This window comes from Balaenoptera musculus, chromosome 7 (assembly GCF_009873245.2).
Source record: "Balaenoptera musculus isolate JJ_BM4_2016_0621 chromosome 7, mBalMus1.pri.v3, whole genome shotgun sequence".
Lineage (NCBI taxonomy): Eukaryota > Metazoa > Chordata > Mammalia > Artiodactyla > Balaenopteridae > Balaenoptera > Balaenoptera musculus.
The window spans coordinates 67329244-67352194 of record NC_045791.1 but is presented as its reverse complement, the minus strand read 5'-3'; the positions used below and the strand labels follow the sequence as shown (position 1 = coordinate 67352194).

The 22951-nt window shown below is 35.2% G+C and overlaps 1 protein-coding gene across 12 annotated transcripts in view; it reads right to left on the bottom strand.

Annotated features, from left to right (window-relative positions):
* GULP1 (GULP PTB domain containing engulfment adaptor 1) overlaps positions 1-22951 on the bottom strand; it is a 259003-nt gene that overhangs the window by 84751 nt on the left and 151301 nt on the right. For all 12 annotated transcript variants that reach the window (XM_036858996.1, XM_036859003.1, XM_036858995.1 and 9 more), the window contains 2 exons: positions 22222-22296; positions 16744-16805 (listed from right to left, as the gene is read on the bottom strand). In XM_036858996.1, coding sequence (XP_036714891.1) covers positions 16744-16805; positions 22222-22249 — 90 coding nt within the window. In that variant the 5' untranslated portion in view covers positions 22250-22296. The remainder of the gene's footprint in view (positions 1-16743; positions 16806-22221; positions 22297-22951) is intronic.

Genomic DNA, 22951 nt, shown 5'->3' with positions numbered 1-22951 from the left:
TGAAGAGTGGCCCCCACTTGCCACAACTAGAGAGAGCCCTCGCACAGAAACGAAGACCCAACACAGCCATAAATAAATAAATAAATAAATAAAATAAAATAAAATAAAATGACAGAGCTGGAATAAATGATTCGTGAAGTCCTTTTCAACACTAAAAGTCTTTGAACCTGTAACACATGTAATGTCTTTTTTTTTAAAGGCACTGAAGTCCATAGTGAAATGTAAGGAATAATTAACATTGAGTTTTTAGTTTCTATTCAGTAACTTCTAACAGCCATATTACATTTTTTTTAGAGCTTTCTCATGTAGAATAATAGTTTACAATGATGATGACCTTCAATATTATGTTTAATAATTATTAAATGTCTACTAGACTTATTGTGGTGATCATTTCACAATATATATGAATATCGAATCTTTATGTTGTACACTTGAAACTAAAATAATGTTGTATGTCAATTATACCTCAATAAAATATATCAATAATAAATAAATAACAATTTTAAATAAATAACTATTTCAGTTACCTGGGAAAACTTAGGGGTGGGGGATGAAGCATCTTATTTTAAATAGGCATATGATTTTTAAAAATTAAATTAATTTTATAAACTCATCTCAAGAATTGAGAAGTTAGGTAATGTTCAGTGTTTATTGTCATTTCTCTTTTTCCATTTATTCTTGTATCTTATAAGCACATACCAACCATAAAGTCATAATTCAACAAACTTCCAGTTGTTACTATATTCTCCTTATTTGTTTTCACATTGTTTAGCATGAAAAACACTTATAACTTCCCACTCTAAAGAAGGCAATGGAAAAATAATATATTATAGCTTTCTAATTTCCTTTTAAGTATGTGCCAACGTTGCTGTGGCACATAAAGGGACATTTCCAAATGGTTACAGATGCCGAATTATTATCAATAAATATGATGGTATATACCACTTTTAATTGAAGGAAATGACAGTGAATGTTCAATTTATATGCTCATTTGACAAATTTTAAGATGTTTGGAATGAATATAAGTTGTACATATTAGAATTATGAAGAGCCAATTCTAAAATCTAAGAAAACTTTTTTTGAAGGTTCTACATAAAATTGACTTTTTGAAGTAGTTTTTACACTTTGAGATTAACTAAACACTTATTTTTGAACAAATAAAATTAATTACATGAAATGCAGTTGACTTCATGTTTTCTACTTTCTCCCTGATATCTGCAACCAGCAAAGCTGGCAAATGCTTATGTTTCTTGCTATTACAAAGCTGCTCTAAAAAACCTCAAGAATTTGGAATTCCAAGCTATTCTGGATGTTTCAGCAATGCATCTCATTGATTACAAAGATGTATCTTTTGCCCAACTTTTAATGATTCCACAGGGTTCAATTTGAACATGTTTTCTTTCGTGATTTCCTTTTTTTTTTTTTTTTTTTGGCATGGCTATAGATATCATTTATTTCTTGGATTCAAATTTTCTTCTAAGTCATAAACCAATATTAACATTTTGTTGAAGGGTAATTCAGAAGCATTAGTAAAATGATTTACTTATATTAAAACCTTCCTTTACCATGATTCATTAGGCCACATAATGTAACTTTCTCTCTTCATTAACTTCTTACTTGTAAAACTGCATAACAGTTTTAAAAGGTTTATGTGGACCTCCTTATTATATTTCTGTATTTGATTTTAAGACCAAGATGATCTTTACATTAACATCTTGCTCCAGAATGCAGTTGTTGAAAACTCAAAGTAATAGGAAAGTATGATTATAATCATATTTTTCTTTAGCAATCAAAGCCTTCTCTTGTATCTTAACTTACAAGGTCAGAGCATTGAGTGGCCTGCCATGCTTGCAGGAAAAGTCATTCCTTCCTCAGTTGAAACTCTCAGGCTGGCCACTATAGATACCCTGGCTGATCTCACTGTTTCTGATATAAATTTTTAAAAAAGGGAGATGATATCTGACATGTATTCTAAGAACTTGGCTCTCTGTTTTTCAGATAATAGTGCAAAGGCTAAATTATTCTCAAGAGATAATAACAACCAGTCAAACTCCAGAGTTGACAACATATTTTTATAATAAAGATATTAATAATAATAAGTTCTGATATATAAGGCACTGATCTAAGGGTTTTAAAAATTATATTAACTCATTTAAACCTCATAATAATACAGTAAGGTAGGCACAATTATTAATCTCATTTTACAAAGGAGAATACTAAGGGACAGAAAAGTTACATAATTCAGATATTAGTTGGGAGAGCTGACACTTGAACCCAGGTAATTTGACTGAGAAGTGGTTGCTCCAATCACTGCTCTCAGAGTTTAAATTCTGAGAGCATCAGTGGAGTTGTTGGGCTGCATCTGAGCATACCACATGTCGAGATTCTAATTTCCCTACATCAATGACTATTGCATAGGTTTAGCTAGAAGTTTCAAACTTAAGTGGCTTAATATGCGGATTTCAACTACCTCAAGGTTAGAATACTCAGGTTGTAACCACATATTTGAGGTTGCATCTGTTTTTTTTGTTTGTTTTTGTTCTTTGTTGTTTTACGAAGCCAAATAAGAGCTTTTTTTTTTTTTAGAATGTTGAGGAAGATTAGGCTGTGAAGATTGAGAAAGCCTCGTTAGGAACCACACAACTCACTGAGTAAGGAAGATCTTGAGGGTCACAGCTCAGCCGAGCCTTCTCTCTCATCAACCACACACAGTGGCAAACAATGTGTGTTTCATATATGAAACTGATACCTCTAGAAATCACTGAAATATGACAATCTTTCTTTTTAAACCTCTCTCTGACCTTCATATTCATCATCTACTTAGTTTTCTTCCAAAATTCTTTGTTTCATGTGCCTGCTTTCTCTCCCCAGGAAAGTCATAAGTTTTTAAGGTCAAGGTCCACGTTCCTATTTGTTTTGGATTCACTCACTTTTAGAACTTGGAACACAGTAAGCAGATAATCAAGGAATGCTGACCTTCTTTACTGCCACATGATGCAAAGTAATGTAGTAATCTCTTTAGAATTGCATTCTTATACACTTTAACAAAGCTAGATATTTCATAAAAAAATAAATACATCAGCCTTTTGGGGGATAGTTATACATTTTAGAATAAAACATTTAATAAATAAATGTTTTTTATTTTATTAATTACATCACAATTCTTCATCAGGCAAATGACTATCTCATGCCAACAGAATAATAAGTTCATTACAAGTTTTTCAATATTTCACCTTTATAGAAAAGACAGTTCAGCAGTCTCATCAAAAGTTGGGAGGAATGAAAAATACTACAGTCTTCCTTAAGGGTGATCAAAAATTATCTTCAGGGCTTCCCTGGTGGCGCAGTGGTTGGGAATCTGCCTGCTAATGTAGGGGACACGGGTTTGAGCCCTGGTCTGGGAAGATCCCACATGCCACGGAGCAAATGGGCCCGTGAGCCACAGCTACTGAGCCTGCGTGTCTGGAGCCTGTGCTCCGCAACGAGAGGCCGTGACAGTGAGAGGCCCGCGCACCGTGATGAAGAGTGGCCCCCACTTGCCGCAACTAGAGAAAGCCCTCGCACAGAAACAAAGACCCAACACACCCAAAAAATAAATAAATAAATAAACAAACAAAATTAAACAAAAAAATTATCTTTATGTTTTAATGTTCTAATTATAGCATCAATAGATAGCTAATACAAAATCCACCCATAGAGCCTATCAGCATCGTCTTCAAAATATACTCAGATGCCCATTACCTTCTCCTTCAGCTCCTACTCAGCTTCAAGCCACAGTCGCTCTCCTTGCTTGGACCCTCGTGCTGGACTTTTGATGGGTGTTCACCTTTGCCCCTCACAGCTGATTCCTGTTAAAAACTCGTTTCACTTCTTGTCACTCTTTCTCTCAAAACTCTCTAAATTGAGGGTTTCTCAAATTTTACAGTGGCCTATGTTGGAGAGGGGGAAATTTTCCCTCTACCCCTCTTGAGTTCTTGTGGCTGGACCAATGATCAAATTAACGCAAGACAGATTAACAGGAGAAAAAGAAACAAATTTTCATTCATGCACATGAGGTCTCGTAAAAATAGGACCTAAGAAGTGGTCAAGGCAGGCAGCTTTTATACTTTTTAGACAAAGAAACAATACATTTGTGAGGAATTGACAGGACAAAGAAACTTGGGTTTGGGATGCTCAACGAGTGAAGAATCTAAATAGAACTTGGGCTTGGGGTAGTACACTAAAGAAGTAACGAGGTTTGTTTCTGTAGGCTCCTAGTCTAAATCCCCTACCTCTGGCAATAGGGTGTCCTTCTATCTCCAGATGCAGGGAGTGCACCTTTCACACGGGAGATTTATTTACTGCTTTCAGGGAGACAGAAAGAAGTGTTAGAGTGTCCCCCTTGTGTTGGCGATTTCTTAAGTAACTTTAATTCAAATTAATCAATATGCCATTGTGGCATATTTAGGGGTGGCCCACCCTGAGCCCCAGCACCTAAAAGGCCCTACAAGAACTATAGGACATACCCTGCCCCACCTGCTCTACTGCACGTGTGCCTTTTGGATTGTATTTACTCCTACTTCCCTGAAATCCACTGCATTCCAGCCATCCCAGCCCCTGGCTGGTCCTTGGCTAGGCAAACATGGTCCCACCTTGCCCATGACAGCCGATCTGGAATACTCGTCTCCCAGCGCAGCCACATGCCTCACTCCCTCACTTCCCTGAGGCCTCTGCCTGCCTCAGACCTTCCCTGACCACTTCATGTAACGTAGCACCCTCTTCCCCACCTCTCCCGGTCCCTGACATTCTGCTTTCCTTTTCTACATACAATTATTACAGCTTGGAATACTGTATTAATAAATAAAATACTGTGTTAATACTACATCATATATACTAATAAAAATATACTATATGATACATGATATACTATATAAATAACACTAATCCTGTATTAATAAAAATATGTACATTGTTTTCTTGTTGGGTGTCTCTCAAAAAAGTCTTATTATTTTGCTTATTATATGTAAGTCCCAGGAGGGTGGGAGTTTATCTGTTTGGTTCACTAATCAATTCTTATTGTCTCAGTCAAGGCCTGGCATAAATTAGGAGCTCAATTCAAATGAATAAGTACATGTGTGGATGCATGAATGCACAAATGAATCTATATTAACATTATATTTACATTTTACTATATTTTCCTATCACTCCTACCATGTTTATATGCATATTTCAGAAATCATGTTAAGATGTTATATTCAATGAGGACATGTAGTTAAACTTACACGTGGATCATCTCTTCTATTAAAAATTAACTGCTCTTTTAAGAAACTCCCCTCTATTATTATTTTACAATTTAAATTAGTTAAAGCTGGTAAAGTTTTTAGTACTACTTAAAGGCAGGTTACTGTTTAAAGGCAGTGGCTTTCAAACTCTTATGACTATGAACCATGATTTTATGGAATAAATTGATGTTTACCATATACATTCTGAAAATTTCTTTTATTTTTCTCTTCTGTCCTACTTCATCTTTAAATACATGTCTTCCATGACCCACTGCACTCATTTTATAACCCAATTTTTTTCAGGGAGCATAATCTGGGGTTTGAAAAACATCACTATAGGGTACATAGGAATATATGTAGAATTCCCAATGAACTAGTATTAACCCTGTCACTGCTCATTAAAAAACAAAAACAAAAACAAAACAACTAATGAACCCTACATAGAAAAATACTTTTGAAACCAACTACTATTTTATACCTATATATGATTTGAAATAGGAACACTATGAATATTAAATGTGAATTTTTGAAATAGAATATTATATAAAATGAAAGAATGTGGAACTAAAATATGTTCTTAAAAAAGAAGCTAAACGAATTAGAACATGAAAGCAGAAAGCTATCATTTTAAAACTTAATACATTTAAATGTAAATGTTATTACATATTTCCCCAGGAAGAATTGTAATTCTTAAACAGCTCTGTTAAATTTATCAGATTAATTTGTAACCAGTGGTTGCCAAAAGTGAATGAAGTGATAGGAATCTTTTAGTGATATGATCATTCTCCCTTTTAGACAGGATGAAGATAGATTTTTCTTTTCCCCATATACAAATTATTCCTCTGTTGCATCAATTCTCTCACTGGAATATTTATTTAGCACGTCTTTATTTTCCACTATATGTTTATCAACTACACTATATAAACATAGAAACACACACTTTTACCATTAAAATAACTTCCTAAGAAGTTTAATGTCATCCTACCTCTCTTGATCCAAATCAACTTTCAGATCACTATAGATTTATCTTCCTAACATCTTATTTGATTAGTTTACTACACAAACTGCTTATCCTGCCATTCAAAGCCTTCCCAACTTATCTTTTTAGCCTTGTCTATCATTAGTACTTCTGATGGTCAGTGTTATGTGACAACTTCGCCAGGTTACACTATCCAGTTATTCAATCAAATACTAAGCTAGGTGTTGCCATGAAGTTATTTTGTAGATATGATTAACATCTATAATCATTGACTTTATGTAAAGGAGCTTATTCTGAATAATCTGGCTGGGCTAGATACAATCAATTTAAAAGCCTTAACAGAACTGAGACAGGCCTGCTATGTTCCTGAAGAAGAAGAAATTCCACCTGCAGTCAGCTCCTGCCCAGGAGTTTTCAGCCTGCCCTTCCTGATGGTCTGCCATATGGATTTCAGACTTGTCTGGCCAGCCAAGCCCCCCCAAAGTGTGTAACCCATTCCCTGAAATAAATGTGTGTGTAGGGGGTAGGGGGCTGTACGTACTACTACTTGTGTTTCTTAGATGGAACCTCAACTGATAAAGTACTTTACCATCATTAGTACTTTACACCCAGCCCAACTCTTATCATTTTGTTTGTGCCTTAGGCCTTCTTGACAGAGTTCATCCTCCTTCAGACGTCTCAGCTTGAAATGGTCATTCCACTCTTGTTTTGACCCTTGGAAACCGTGCCTCACTCCCACTTACATAAAACAGGAATGACTCACCATTCTTTGAATCTCCATAGCTTTCTATTAAGTGCCACTTGAATGGCAAAAAACAAGATCTGCCTTTTTATGTTAGTTATTTTTGAAGGATATTTCCCTATGACAATAAGCTCCATAAGAATATATAGGCCATGAGTCATACAGCTCTGAAACTTCAGTGTTCAATCAATGGTGCCTTATACATAACAGTCATTTAATGAATTAATTTATAGTCAAGTGTTATTACATACATAAAAAGAAGAAAATCTTTGAAGTCAGATAGACTTCAGTTTTTTAGCCTGGCTCTGTCTTACTAGCTTTGTGAAAATAGTCATATTATTTAATCTTTCAGCCTTACTTTTCTCTTATGTAAAGTGGTGATAACATTAATAATCACTATATTGGTTCATAGAAATACTAAATCATGTAAAAAAACACACCAGCACAGTGCCTGGTATATACTGGGATTCAATAAAATGTAACTATTTTGCAATTACCTTGGAAAAGTTATTATGCACTAGTTCATAAAATACATATATATTGAACAACTACTGTGAGATAGGCACTTTGGTAAGGCCTGTGAAAAATAAAAAAGATAAATTAATGATTGCTAACATTTATGAGTAGTTGTTTTATTCCAGATACTATCCTAACACTTCATGGAACACCTTTATAACAACACTAATGAGAAATTACTATTAACCCTATTTACAGATGAATAACCATAGACACAGAAAGGTTAAGTACTTTTCCCAAAGACACACAGCTAGTAAGTGTTGGAGTCAGGATATAAACCAAGGCAATCTAGGTCTAGATTCTGGTTTTTTTTTTGTTTTTTGTTTTCTGTTTCCCCAAGGTACTTCTGTGGACATGGATTTAGTTTTCAAGTGACATTTACTCTACTAAGAGATGAGAAATTTTTCAAAAATAACTACTAAGCAATCAATTTTAAAAGTGCCACAAAGAAAGGAATTCAGAAAAAAATAACATTCTTCAAATATTTTTAATGCTACTTGGTACATATGATATCACTCAGGAGGCCATATGAGAATGAACAAAACCAACCTGCTCTTCCACATTTGACTGACCCCAGTCTGGAAGATATTTCTGTGCCCTCTACTTTGTGGGGGATGTCTTAGAGTTGTTATGGACCTGTGAATTAGCACAGGCAACTTTTCCATGTAGACAAGCAGATCTCCATTGTCACATTAATCCAAAGAGTTAAAGGCAGTTTTAATTACAGTATAATCTTTCAATCCTTTATAAACCAGTTTTTCAAAATGAGGCACTTCAATCATTTATAAAGGTGAATAATCTCTGATGGTTTCACTTGAAGGATATAATTCTACGATTGATAACATAAAAAAACAGCATGGGCTTTAAAATAATAATGATTTTCTAGATTAAATTTTTTTCTATGAAGATCTTATGTAGTGTATCAATACCTAACATGAGGAATATCTGTGGAAGAGATGGGTAATATTAACACGTTTTTTTCTCATTCCGTTAAGTAAACTTTTCATGCTAATTCATGGTAGTCAATCCTCATGTTAACTTTACAGGGAAATTCATGAGCATTGTAGTGGTTTCAAGTAGGTTAGTTTTACACAGAAGACATTTTTGAGCATTTTCTTTGCTGCACGGTCAGCCAGAAGACATATAGTTGCTGCACTCTACAAAGCTCACTGCTGAGCAACCCTCTGGAAGAACTTCTTCTAGATGGCCTTTTAAATGCTGCATCCTGCTGATTCAGACTCAGACCAGTGCTGTAGAGGTTTCCTATTAAACACTATTGGCTCTCAGTTCAACAACTTTTTAGAAAATTTTTCCTGAAATAATTCCTCATAACTAATCTCTTTATATCCCACTAATCCACTGTTCTCTTATAAAAATAATTTTATCATTTTCTATTTTCCCCCATGCCATCTCCAAAGGTCAGTTGCTTAAGTCTGGCCCACTCCCTTATTCCCAAACCCAGCTCTTTAATTCACATCTGTCTCTTCCAAATTTAAACAGATTTCTCTGAAATCTACTTCACGTTTAGTGCCCATTAATTATAAAATAACACCTTCCTTTAAAGACCCTTTTGTAAATGGCATTCATTCATTTGTCCAGTTTTCCAAAACAGCAATGAATCAAATCTTTGAAGACATGGAGTATGGATTGTTTCTATTTCTCTATTAAAATGCAGCACTTGAACAAAAGATTCATTAAAAAATACGCTTTTTCTGTGTTTTCTTAATAGTTTAAGTTTTGTTTGTCTCCTTTTTTTGGGTGATAATTACATTCATTAAAATTGCAGCTCATTACCAGACGAGTTTTTATATTTGTCTGTGTAATGCAACATTAAGTATTTTTAAAGGAAACTAATCTGTTGGTTGTTTTATTTCTTATAGGCTACAATACCACAATAATTTTAACAATAGCCAAAATCATTTGAAGAAACTACATTCATGATTTAAACAGAAATTATAAAGGATAGTCTTTTATAAAATAGAATGCTTACTTAGAAAGAAAAATAACTTCCCATATTATATAGACAAAATTATTTTATTTATGCAAAATTTTTCAGGGATCATCTACTAAGAAATGCCAAAGCATAAGCAGTCTTTCTAAGATCAACCATAAATCAGCAATAATAAGGGGACCTTCAAGATGGCGGAGGACTAAGACATGGAGATCACCTTCCTCCTCACAAATACATCAAAAATACATCTACAGGTGGAACAGCTCCTACAGAACACCTACTGAACACTGGTAGAAGACCTCAGACTTCCCAAAAGGCAAGAAACTCCTCACGTACCTGGGTAAGGCAAAAGAAAAAAGAAACAACAGAGACAAAAGAATAGGGACGGGACCTGCACCTCTGGGAGGGAGCTGTAAAGGAGGAAAGGTTTCCACACACTAGGAAGCCCCTTCACTGGCGGGGGCAGGGGGTGGCAGCAGGGGGCGAGAAGCTTTGGAATCACGGAGGAGGGTGCAGAGGGCAAAGCAGAGAGATTCCCGCACAGAGGATCGGTGCCGACCAGCACTCACCAGCCCGAGAGGCTTGTCTGCTCACCCGCCGGGGCGGGCGGGAGCTGGGAGCTGAGGCTCGGGCTTCGGAGGTCGGATCCCAGGGAGAGGACTGGGGTTGGCGGCGTGAACACAGCCTGAAGGGGGCTAGTGCGCCACAGCTAGCCAGGAGGGAGTCCAGGAAAAACTCTGGACCTGCCTAAGAGGAAAGAGACCATTGTTTCCGGGTGCGCAAAGAGAGGGGATTCAGAGCACCGACTAAATGAGCTCCAGAGACGGGCGCGAGCCGCGGCTATCAGCTCAGACACCAGAGACGGGCATGAAACACTAACGCTGATGCTGCAGCCACCAAGAATCCTGTGTGCGAGCACACGTCACTCTCCACACCTCCCCTCCTGGGATCCTGTGCAGCCCGCCACTGCCAGGGTCCCATCATCCACGGACAACTTCCCAGGGAGAACACACGGCGTGCCTCAGGCTGTTGCAATGTCATGTTGGCCTCTGCTGCCGCAGGCTCTCCCCGCATTCCAGTTATAACTACAATACCCCTCCCCACCCTCACATGAGTGAGCAAGAGCTCCCTAATCAGTCGCTGCTTTAACCTCCTCCTGACTGGGTGGGAACAGATGCCTGAGGGTGACCTACATGCAGAGGTGGGGCCAAAACCAAAGCTGAACCCCAGGAGCTGTGCGAACAGAGAAGAGAAAGGGAAATCTCTCCCAGCAGCCTCAGGAGCAGCAGATTAAATCCCCACAATCAACTTGATGTACCCTGCATCTGTGGAATACCTAAATAGACAACAAATCATCCCAAAATTGAGGCAGTGGACTTTGGGAGCAACTGTAGACTTAGGTTTGCTGTCTGCGACTGACTTGCTTCTGATTTTTATGTTAATCGTGGTATAGTTTTAGAGCTTGTTATCATCGGTGGATTTGTTTATTGGTTTGGTTGCTCTCTTCTTTTTGTTTTAAATTATAATTATTTTTTAATTTAATAACTTTTTTATTTAATAATTTTTTTAATTTATTATTTTTTTTCTTTCTTTTTTTCTCCCTTTTCTTCTGAGCAGTGTGGCTGACAGGGTCTTGGTGCTCTGGCCTGGTGTCAGGCCTGAGCCTCTGAGGTGGGAGAGCCAAGTTCAGGACATTGAACCACCACAGACCTCCTGGCCCCATGTAATATCAATTGGTGAGAGCTCTCCCAGACATTTCCATGTCAACACTAAGATCCAGCTCCACACTACGGCCAGCAAGTTCCAGTGTTGGATGCCCCATGCCAAACAACTAGCAAGACAGGAACACAACACCACCCATTAGCAGAGAGGCTGCCTAAAATCATAATAAGTTCACAGACACCCCAAAACACACCACCAGACGCAGCTCTGCCCATCGGAAAGACAAGATCCAGCCCCACCCACCAGAATACAGGCACCAGTCCCCTCCACCAGGAAGCCTACACAAGCCACTGAACCAACCTGACCCACTGGGGGCAGACACCAAGAACAATAGGAACTACGAACCTGCAGCCTACAAAAAGGAGACCCCAAACACAGTAAGTTAAGCAAAATGAGAAGACAGAGAAATACACAGCAGATGAAGGAGCAAGGAAAAAACCCACCAGACCAAACAAATGAAGAGGAAACAGGCAGTCTAACTGAAAAAGAATTCAGAGTAATGATAGTAAAGGTGATCCAAAATCCTGGAAATAGAATGGAGAAAATACAAGAAACATTTAACAGGGACCTATAAGAACTAAAGAGCAAAAAAACAATGGTGAACAACACAATAAATGAAATTAAAACTTCTCCAGAAGGAATCAATAGCAGAATAACTGAGGCACAAGAATGGATAAGTGACCTGGAAGATAAAATATTTGAAATAACTACTGCAGAGCAGAATAAAGAAAAAAGAATGAAAAGAATTGAGGACAGTCTCAGAGACCTCCGGGACAACATTAAACGCACCAACATTTGAATTATAGCGGTCTCAGAAGAAGAAGAGAAAAAGAAAGGGACTGAGAAAATATTTGAAGAGATTATAGTTGAAAACTTCCCTAACATGGGAAAGGAAATAATCCACCAAGTCCAGGAAGCGCAGAGAGTCCCATACAGCATAAATCCAAGGAGAAACATGCCAAGACACATATTAATCAAACTATCAAAAATTAAATACAAAGAAAAAAATTAAAAGCAGCAAGGGAAAAGAAACAAATAACATACAAGGGAATCCCCATAAAGTTAAGAGCTGATCTTTCAGCAGTAACTCTGTAAGCCAGAAGAGAGTGGCAGGGCATATTTAAAGTGATGAAAGGCAAAAACCTACAACCAAGATTACTCTACCCAGCAAGGATCTCATTCAGATTTGATGGAGAAGTTAAAACCTTTACAGACAGCAACAGCTAAGAGAATTCAGCACCACCAAACCAGCTTTACAACAAATGCTAAAGGAGCTTCTCTAGGCAGGAAACACAAGAGAAGGAAAAGACCTACAATAACAAACCCAAAACAATTAAGAAAATGGTAATAGGAACATACATATCAATAATTACCTTAAATGTAAATGGGTAAAATGCTCCAACCAAAAGACATAGACTGGCTGAATGGATACAAAAACAAGACCCGTGTATATGTTGTCTAAAAGAGACCCACTTCAGACCCAGGGACACATACAGACTGAAAGTGAGGGGATGGAAAAAGATATTCCATGCAAATGAAAATCAAAATAAAGCTGGAGTAGCAATTCTCATATCAGACAAAATGACTTTAAAATAAAGACTATTACAAGAGACAATGACAGACACTACATAATCATCAAGGGATCAATACAAGAAGAAGATATAACAATTGTCAATATTTATGCACCCAACATAGAAGCACCTCAATACATAAGGCAAATGCTAACAGCCATAAAAGGGGAAATCGACAGTAACACATTCATAGTAGGGGACTTTTAACACCGCACTTTCACCAATGGACTGATCAACCAAAATGAAAATAAATAAGGAAACACAGCTTTAAATGACACATTAAACAAGATGGACTTAATTAATATTTATAGGACATTCCATCCAAAAACAACAGAATACACTTTCTTCTCAAGTGCTCATGGAACATTCTCCAGCATAGATCATATCTTGGGTCACAAATCAAGCCTTGGTAAATTTAAGAAAATTGAAATCATATCAAGTATCTTCTACGACCACAACATTATGAGACTAGATATCAATTACAGGAAAAAATCTGTAAAAAATAGAAACACATGGAGGCTAAACAATACTCTACTAAACAAGCAAGAGATCACTGAAGAAATCAAAGAGGAAACGAAAAAATACCTAGAGACAAATGACAATGAAAACACGGTGACCCAAAACCTATGGGATGCAGCAAAAGCAGTTCTAAGAGGGAAGTTTATAGCAATACAATCCTACCTCAAGAAACAAGAAACATCTCAAATAAATAACTTAACCTTACACCTAAAGCAATTAGAGAAAGAAGAACAAAAAAAACCTCAAAGTTAGCAGAAGGAAAGATATCATAAAGATCAGATCAGAAATAAATGAAAAAGAAATGAAGGAAATAATAGCAAAGATCAACAAAACTAAAAGCTGGTTCTTTGAGAAGATAAATACAATTGATAAACCATTAGCCAGACTCATCAAGAAAAAAGGGGAGAATATTCAAATCAACAGATTTAGAAATGGAAAAGGAGAAGTAACAACTGACACTGAAGAAATATAAAGGATCATGAGAGATTACTACAACTAACTATATGCCAATAAATTGAACAACCTGGAAGAAATGGACAAATTCTTAGCAAATCACAACCTTCGAGACTGAACCAGGAAGAAATAGAAAATATGAACAGACGAGTCACAAGCACTGAAATTGAAACTGTGATTAAAAATCTTCCAACAAACAAAAGCCCAGGACCAGATGGCTTCACAGGCGAATTCTATCAAACATTTAGAGAAGAGCTAACACCTATCCTTCTCAAATTCTTCCAAAATATAGCAGAGGGAGGAACACTCCCAAACTCATTCTACAAGGCAACCATCACCCTGATGCCAAAACCAGACAAAGATGTCACAAAAAAAGAAAACTACAGGCCAATATCACTGATGAACATAGATGCAAAAGTCCTCAACAAAATACTAGCAAACAGAATCCAACAGCACATTAAAAGGATCATACACCATGATCAAGTGGGGTTTATCCTAGGAATGCAAGGATTCTTCAATATACGGAAATCAATTCATGTGATTCACCATATTAACAAATTGAAGGATAAAAACCATATGATAATCTCAATAGATGCAGAAAAAGCTTTTGACAAAATTCAACACCCATTTATGATAAAAACTCTCCAGAAAGTAGGCATATAGGGAACTTACCTCAATATAATAAAGGCCATAAATGACAAACCCACAGACAACATTGTTCTCAATGGTGAAAAACTGAAACCATTTCCTCTAAGATTAGGATCAAGACAAGATTGCCCACTCTCACCACTATTATTCAACATAGTTTTGGAAGTTTTAGCCACAGCAATCAGAGAAGAAAAAGAAATTTTAAAATCTGAAAAAAAGAAGTAAAACTATCAATGTTTGCAGATGACATGACACTATACATAGAGAATCCTAAAACTGCTACCAGAAAACTATTAGAGCTAATCAATGAATTTGGTAAAGTAGCAGGATACAAAATTAATGCACAGAAATCTCTTGCATTCCTATACACTAATGATGAAAAATCTGAAAGAGAGATTAAGGAAACACTCCCATTTACCACTGCAAAAAAAAGAATAAAATATCTAGGAATAAACCTACCTAAGGAAGTAAAAGACCTGTACTCAGAAAACTATAAGACACTGATGAAAGAAATTAAAGATGATGCAAAGAGATGGAGAGATATACCATGTTCTTGGATTGGAAGAATCAACATTGTGAAAATGACTATACTACCCAAAGCAATCTACAGATTTAATGCAATCCCTATCAAACTACCAATGGCATTTTTCACAGAACGACAACAAAAAATTCCACAATTTGTATGGAAACACAAAAGGCCCAGAATAGCCAAAGCAATCTTGAGAAAGAAAGATGGAGCTGGAGGAATCAGGCTCCCTGACTTCAGACTATACTACAAAGCTACAGTAATCAAGACAGTATGGTACTGGCACAAAAACAGAAATATAGATCAATGGAACAGGATAGAAAGCCCAGAGAAAAACCCACACACATATGGTCACCTTATCTTTGATAAAGGGGGCAAGAATATACAGTGGAGAAAAGACAGCCTCTTCAAAAAGTTGTGCTGGGAAAACTGGACAGCTACATGTAAAAGAGTGAAATTAGCATAATTCCTAACACCATACCCCAAAATAAACTCAAAATGGATTATAGACTTAAATGTAAGGCCAGACAGTATAAAACTGTTAGAGGAAAACATAGGAAGAACACTCTATGACATAAATCACAGCAAGATCCTTTTTGACCCACCTCCCAGAGAAACGGAAATAAAAACAAAAGGAAATAAATGGGACCTAATGAAACTTAAAAGCTTTTGCACAGCAAAGGAAACCGTAAACAAGACGAAAAGAAAACCCTCAGAATGGGAGAAAATATTTGCAAACAAAGCAACTGACAAAGGATTAATCACCGAAATATACAAGCAGCTCATGCAGTTCAATATCAAAAAAACAAACAACCCAATCCAAAAACGGGCAAAAGACCTAAATAGACATTTCTCCAAAGAACATATACAGATTGCCAACAAACACATGAAAGGATGCTCAACGTCACTAATCATTAGAGAAATGCAAATCAAAACTACGAGGTATCACCTCACACCTCACATGCCACCATCAAAAACTCTAAAAAACAATAAATGCTGGAGAGGGTGTGGAGAAAAAAAGAACCCTCTTGCACTGTTGGTGGGATTGTACATTGATAGAGCCACCATGGAGAACAGTATGGAGGTTCCTTGAGAAACTAAAAATAAAACTACCATATGACCCAGCAATCCCACTACTGGGCATATACCCTGAGAAAACCATAATTCGAAAAGAGTCATGTAGCACAGTGTTTATTGCAGCAGTATTTACAATAGCCAGGACATGGAACCAACTTAAATGTCCATCAACAGATGAATGGATAAAGAAGATGTGGCACATATATACAATGGAATATTACTCAACCATAAAACGAAATGAAATTGAGTTATTTGTAGTGAGGTGGATGGACCTAGAGTCTGTCATACATAATGAAGTCAAAAAGAGAAAAACAAATACCATATGCTAACACATATATATGTAATCTGAAAAAAAAAAAGTTTCTGATGAACCTAGGGGCAGGACAGGAATAAAGATGCAGACATAGAGAATTGACTTGTGGACATGGGGAAGGGGATGGGTAAGATGGGATGAATTGAGAGAGTAAGATTGACATATATATACTACCAAATGTAAAATAGATAGCTAGTGGGAAGCAGCTGCAATGCAGAGGGAGATCAGCTCGGTGCTTTGTGACTAGAGGGGTGAGATATGGAGGGTGGGAGGGAGATGCAAGAGGGAGGGGATATGGTGATATATGTATACATATAGCTGGTTCACTTTGTTATACAGCAGAAACTAACACAACATTCTAAAGCAATTATGCTCCAATAAAGACGTTAAATAAAAAAATAATAATAAATTAGCAATAATACTATAGCAAAATAAAATTCAATAATATCATATGAACTATTTTACCTTTGCATTATAAGGAATGTAATGTTTTGATAAAGCCTCTGGCGTATGCATCCATGTTTTGTCTGCAATGAAGAATACACAGTGTTAAATTAAATCACAGGTTCTAAGGGTTTCATATTCATGCATTTGAAAGGAGTCTGATATGGATGGGAGCACTTCTAATTCTGAGATAGTTTTGCTAAAATGAGAAATAATAACTAGTCAGATATATGAACAATGTAACCACAAAGTAATTATAGGATTCTTTCCTTAATATAAAAGTCTTTTCCTTTTAAAAGCTTTCTAATAATAAAACAATTTTGAATTTTTAAAGAATATTAAAAAAACATCAGTTGTGCTATGAGTAATTATATCAATTATGTGAATAATTATGTGTTATTTTTCTTATTTCATTTGATACTCTCATGAATAACAGGTTATTTTTCTTAATTCCCTTTTCAATAAATAGTAATCTGCTCTTTTCTCATGACTGTTACTATTCCTTAGTATCAAGAATTAACTATTTAGTAATGGGAAATTTTAACATTAAACTAACAACTGCATTTATATAAAGCTGAAATGAAACAATCTACTAAATTCATTTAAAAATTAATATAATATTAGGATAATTTTTTAGCCTCAATTTAGAGAAACATTGATTGAGGGTCCACTATCAGGAGTTTTGGATATAAATAATCTTAAATGCAGTAATTTGAAATTATTACACTATTTAAATTAGTGTAATAGAATAACAGAAATAAAAGTAACTAAAAGAATAGAAGATTGTAAAGCAATTATACTCCAGTAAAGATGTTTAAAAAAAATAGAAGATATCGAAAGTAATTTGTATTGTATATTATTGATAGAAATAGAAAATAAAATTTTCATTCAATTTTTGAATTTGATTTACATATTCCACATATCTTCCAAAAATATTTTGTGGAACAAATAAGCAGGAAAAAAGCAAAACATGCTAATGTTTACACAAATCAAATTTGCTGATTTTTCACAAACTGCATTTGTCTGTAGTAAAACTTCTCAATCTTCAAATATGTTATGTCTTCTTAAGTGGAGTTTTGTGAATATTTTACTCCTAATGGGGATTTAAAAATTTAGAATCAATATTATAAATAGAATAAAATCAGACATATATTTTACCATGAAAAATATTAAATAAGTACACACTAAAAGAAAATATCAGATTACTAGCAAAGCATTTTCATCATTCAATTCAGAACATTTAAAAATGATGTTAACAGAAACTAGTTCGGTATAATTAATATGTTCTCAAACTGGGGGAATGTGAAGACATAGAGAAAATGGCATATATTCCTGGAATTTTAATTATTTTAAACCATTCAAAGGATAATGCACTATGTATTAAATATGTTTATGGGGTGCGATGCAATATTCACAAGAATTTCTAAGACAAAACATGAGGGATCAATAAAATCCTGTGCCCATGATGAATTTTAGGGCTATTTCTGATTACTGAAGTGGATATGTGACAGCCGTACTTGGGTGAAATATTTTGAGAAGCAATACATCCTAGGCTTCAAAAAGCGGTATTGACATACTGACATTGACAATAATGTATAACTCTTATTTCTTGTATGGATTTTCATTTTAACTATAGTTTTCTCTTTATGATTTCTACTGGGTAGTGATATGATTAATTCAAGAATAATTTGTACTTAGATGTGGAATATAGTCTTGCTCTTGTATATTAAAATAAATTTATCACAATACTGTATACCAAGATAATAAAAACATCAAAGACCTGCCTTCAGAAAACCTAAAAAGATATCTAGTTCCTTTTTTTTACCCCTTAACTCAATTCTTCTCATGTCTCCTTTTCCAAGACACACAGCATAGTTCAGGAGGATGCAAAGTCTAACTAAAGTTTGAATACGATGGTTCATTCCAATCCTGAAGCAGAGGGATAACTGTTTTCTCCTCTAAACCACTATTATTCGAAAACTCATGACACTGCCTTTGTTATAGTCTCATATTGCAGTAACCTAGAAAGAGGTTAGGTATATCCAGCTGCTATTGGTGAAAGACTAAAATAATCACAATGCTAAATTACCAGCGGATAAGCTGCAGTTACTACAATGACAAAAAATCTACATCCACACACCAAGTGCTGACGATTTAATGGTTGTTCATTACATACCTCTAGTATAGGTAATACACTTATTAAACCTGAAGGATTTCCAAAATAAGTCCTTAATGTCATTCTAATTTATACTTTGGCAAAAGAAAAAACTGACAGGACAAAACTATATGTTAACTCATACAGATGTGGCTGACCTTGAAGAAAGGGTACAGATGATGGTCTTTGGTCACTATATGGACCCACAAAAGATATTGGATACATAGAATTGGTGAAGAAACAGGAACATAGACACTCTAGAATGTGTTCCCTTTCTTGATATTAAACTATAATCACTGACTTAATAGTGAACATTCACATAAAAGGAAAGGCCAACATTTCAAAAATATTTGACAGCTGTCAAACCACTCTGACTATTGGGTCAATAAATCTAGGTATTCAAATGTATTTAGATTAAGAGTTCATCTAGAAAGATGCAGTAAACTTCATTATTCTTGTATCACCAGAGCTTAACATAGTGAAAAAACCTACTTTGAACATATTAATTTAAAACTAAATATTGATGGATGAATGGATGCATTTGAATAAAATTTTCATGAAAAGGAAAATATTTAAATACTATTGAAATTTAAGTGCTTTGTACTATGATTATTTCTACTCATCAGTATATCAACTGATAAGTTAAAGAACATAAAGTGTAATTAGTTGAATTATTTAGTCACATTTATTCATATGCTATGTTTTATACTTTTTTAACTAAATGATTAATTTTTGACATAATAAATAGAATATAAGATTTTAAAAATTCAAGAAGAAAGCTAACATAGGGAAAGAAAGAAGCTATAAAACATTCATTAAAATTTAATCTATGAATCTGGGGTTACATAATTTTTACAGAGCTTTTCAAAATAGTCCAATATGATGCAATTCTAGTACATTCAGTATTTTTCAGACCCTGTGAGCAACTCTAATAACCATTAAAGCATTTGCAAAGAAAATCAGTGAAGTGCCTGGACAATTCAATCAAAGAATACCAAATTACTAATTGGGAGATTTAATAAAAAGAGGAAAAAAAAAAAGAATTATGTTTAGGTTTAAGATAATCTCTTTTCCTTGGGTTTCTGATTCAGTAAGGTTGCATGTAATAACCAAGTAAATTGGATATCTATGAAATAAGAGATAAGTTTTTAATGATAAAAGATGATCTTGTTTTGTTTACAGTACAGTGTATGTTGATGCTAGTTATTGGAAAGATGACTTGAATTATATATTCTCTAGGGCTATAATTACAGTTCCTGATGGTCAAGTATATGAATTCTCTGATACAATTCCAGTTTTGCATCTCAAATTAAAATTCAACAAATAGTGCTACTGGTTGAAACCAGGAGCACAGGCTCCAAGAAGTTTTCTTTTAACAACTGTAATAAATGAGAGAGTGTAAAGTGACTGGTGAACTTAAGGTAGAACTTCCAGCATCAGGTTCTAACTGAACTGGAGTGAAATATTGATCAATAATTTTCTGACATGTAATCACTAGACAACAAGTGCTTCTGCTTCTTGATTCTCTAATTTTCCTCATGGTTGTACTCCCACTGTCTTCAAGTGAGACAAATATACAATCGCCAGTTACTCATACTATCCAACACTTGGGATTTCTCAGTGAAAAACCACTCCAAATCCCCTTCAAATAAAGAGTAAATTAGAAATGTGAAGTTTCAATTTTAAAACCATGGGAAAGGGAATTCTAAGCAAATAAAAAGAAGCGAAGATATTGAAGTGTCTTTAAAAAACAAGGTAGTGTGTTTAAAGTGATGAGTTGTGATGTAAGGTTTTTATTGTCTTATTAAAAATACTTCTACATATCAGAGAATTATTTCTAGATTTTTTACTAGTAAAGGGAATAAAAAGAAGCATGATTTTATTTTTGGTATATGTTTTAAATCAGAAGCAAGCTACAGACCACAATAAATGTCATTTTGCCTTCCTCTTATTCTGAAAAATAAGTAAAATAATAAATTCCTAGTTTCCCAGGGTTGAAAAGTGCCTGAAAGTTCTTCACATTACCTAAATCCCTACTGAATACATTAATCCTCTGTACCACATCCAAATGTTTGAACACCTCTCATTTCAGTAAAAAATAAAGGTAATACTTTGAATAATTCCATTATACTTTGGCACAACTTTGTTGGAATTTTTTTCCTACATTTAATCAATGACCTTATAATTTATACCTATTTGTCCTTTATTAAAGTTAGTTCCATGACCAAATGACAGCATTCAAACATTCATAGGTCTTCAAAAATTGCAAGACCACACCAAGGGTTCTCAGCCGTGCTTCCTGTTGCATGGTTGAAAGTCCTGAAGTCATCTCAGCCTTTCTCAACCAGGCATGTTACAGTGTGTCAATTCATCCTTAAAAGCAAGAACACACTGTGCCTGATGGCATGGAGTAGAACAGAACAATCTATTTCCTGGTTCAAGACTGTTCATTATTCATCCATTAGAAAATGAACTGGAACCTTTGATAACCACACTGATGACTGTATTCTTCAGCCATGTTTTACCCACACAGCAATTAAGGTGCATCTTCCAAATAATAACAATATATAAATAAGTATAGAAGTGTTAGAGGTTCTGGACCCATGTTTGGCAATTTACAATATCTTATTAAGTTTACAGTGTGGAATATGACCTAACTAGTCATTTCCCCCCCATATGCCTGTAATCCTACCACACCGGTTATCTCTTCCTACTTTCAATCACCTAAGAACTTGAGTGGCATCGTTTAAGTATTCTCTCCCAGGTCATTGACAGCATGTTAAACAGGAGAGAGCCCTGTGCCCACCACTAGAGAACTCCTTCTAGAATGGCAAGGATACATTATTTTAACTTTACTGAACTATATAAAACTATCAAATTTTTCTATCTTTCCTATGAGTGTATCAAGAAATATTTTGCCAAATGCCATGTTTTCCTGCCCCTTAAAAAAATTTCTGTACTGATAATTATGATATATTTATACTTATTTTAAATTCCTACTTTCAAATTAATAACAAATTTATTTGGCCTCTTGCTATCAATTCACCTATCATGAATCCTTATACATTATTCAATAAAAAGTGAAGTGCATGCACACACACACACACACACACGAGTGAATTTAAATCACTATAGCCCGTGTAAGCTCAGGGAATTTAGTACTATGGCTATGAAAAGTGAAGTTAGGACTAACTTCCTAAGTCAGATCACTTTATTCTTTGCGACTCTAACTTCATTCTAGAGTCACATGGTTTGTTAATCGGAAAAAGTGATTTCTTAACATCTCTGCTTGATTTACACAGTAATATTGAAATGACTCCCAGGTCTTTAATGGACACACTTACCTTTCTTCCTGCTAAAAGCACGGTTCATGATGAGGAACAACCAAATAGATGTTCAGTTCAGTCACACTTTATATCCTATAAAATTAAGAAAATAGTAAAGCATAAATAAAGGAATGTTGACCAACCTCTTTTATGTAAATTATTTTAATCACAAAGTCTTTTTAAATTTTCTAGATGTTTAGAAACAATATTTCACAATATCCTGAAGGACAATGGGTAAGAATAAACATAAGTACTCAATATTATGAGTGGCACAGCAGACAAGAACAATATATCAAATTAAATTCCTCCCAAGTTCCTTAATTTTTTGTCTTTTTTCCTATTATACATCTTTCACTAATTATATTTACCTTCAAATTTAATAATAAAGAAGGTTAACTTTTCCCTGAGCTTGTTGGCAAGAAGTGTGGTAATGTTTTGGGTTATCATTAACAGCAGTGGTGGATAAACAGAAGTCTTCTGATATAAATGGGGGTCATGTCCCCCCCAATCAGGCTATGCTTGGCAGCCCTGTGTCCCATGATGCTCCAGGCGGCTGCTTCCTGTCTGTTGAAACCAAGGCAATAGCATACCTCCCACTCCCCACCCCTGAAGCCAAGGAGGAAGCCTTGATGATCTCTGAGTCACCTTCAGGATCATTCATTCCTAGTCTTGAAGAATAGTGCACATTCACAGCCAAATAGCTGTATGGTCCTGTCCTGTGGGATCTAAGAAATCCAAAAGCTTTTCT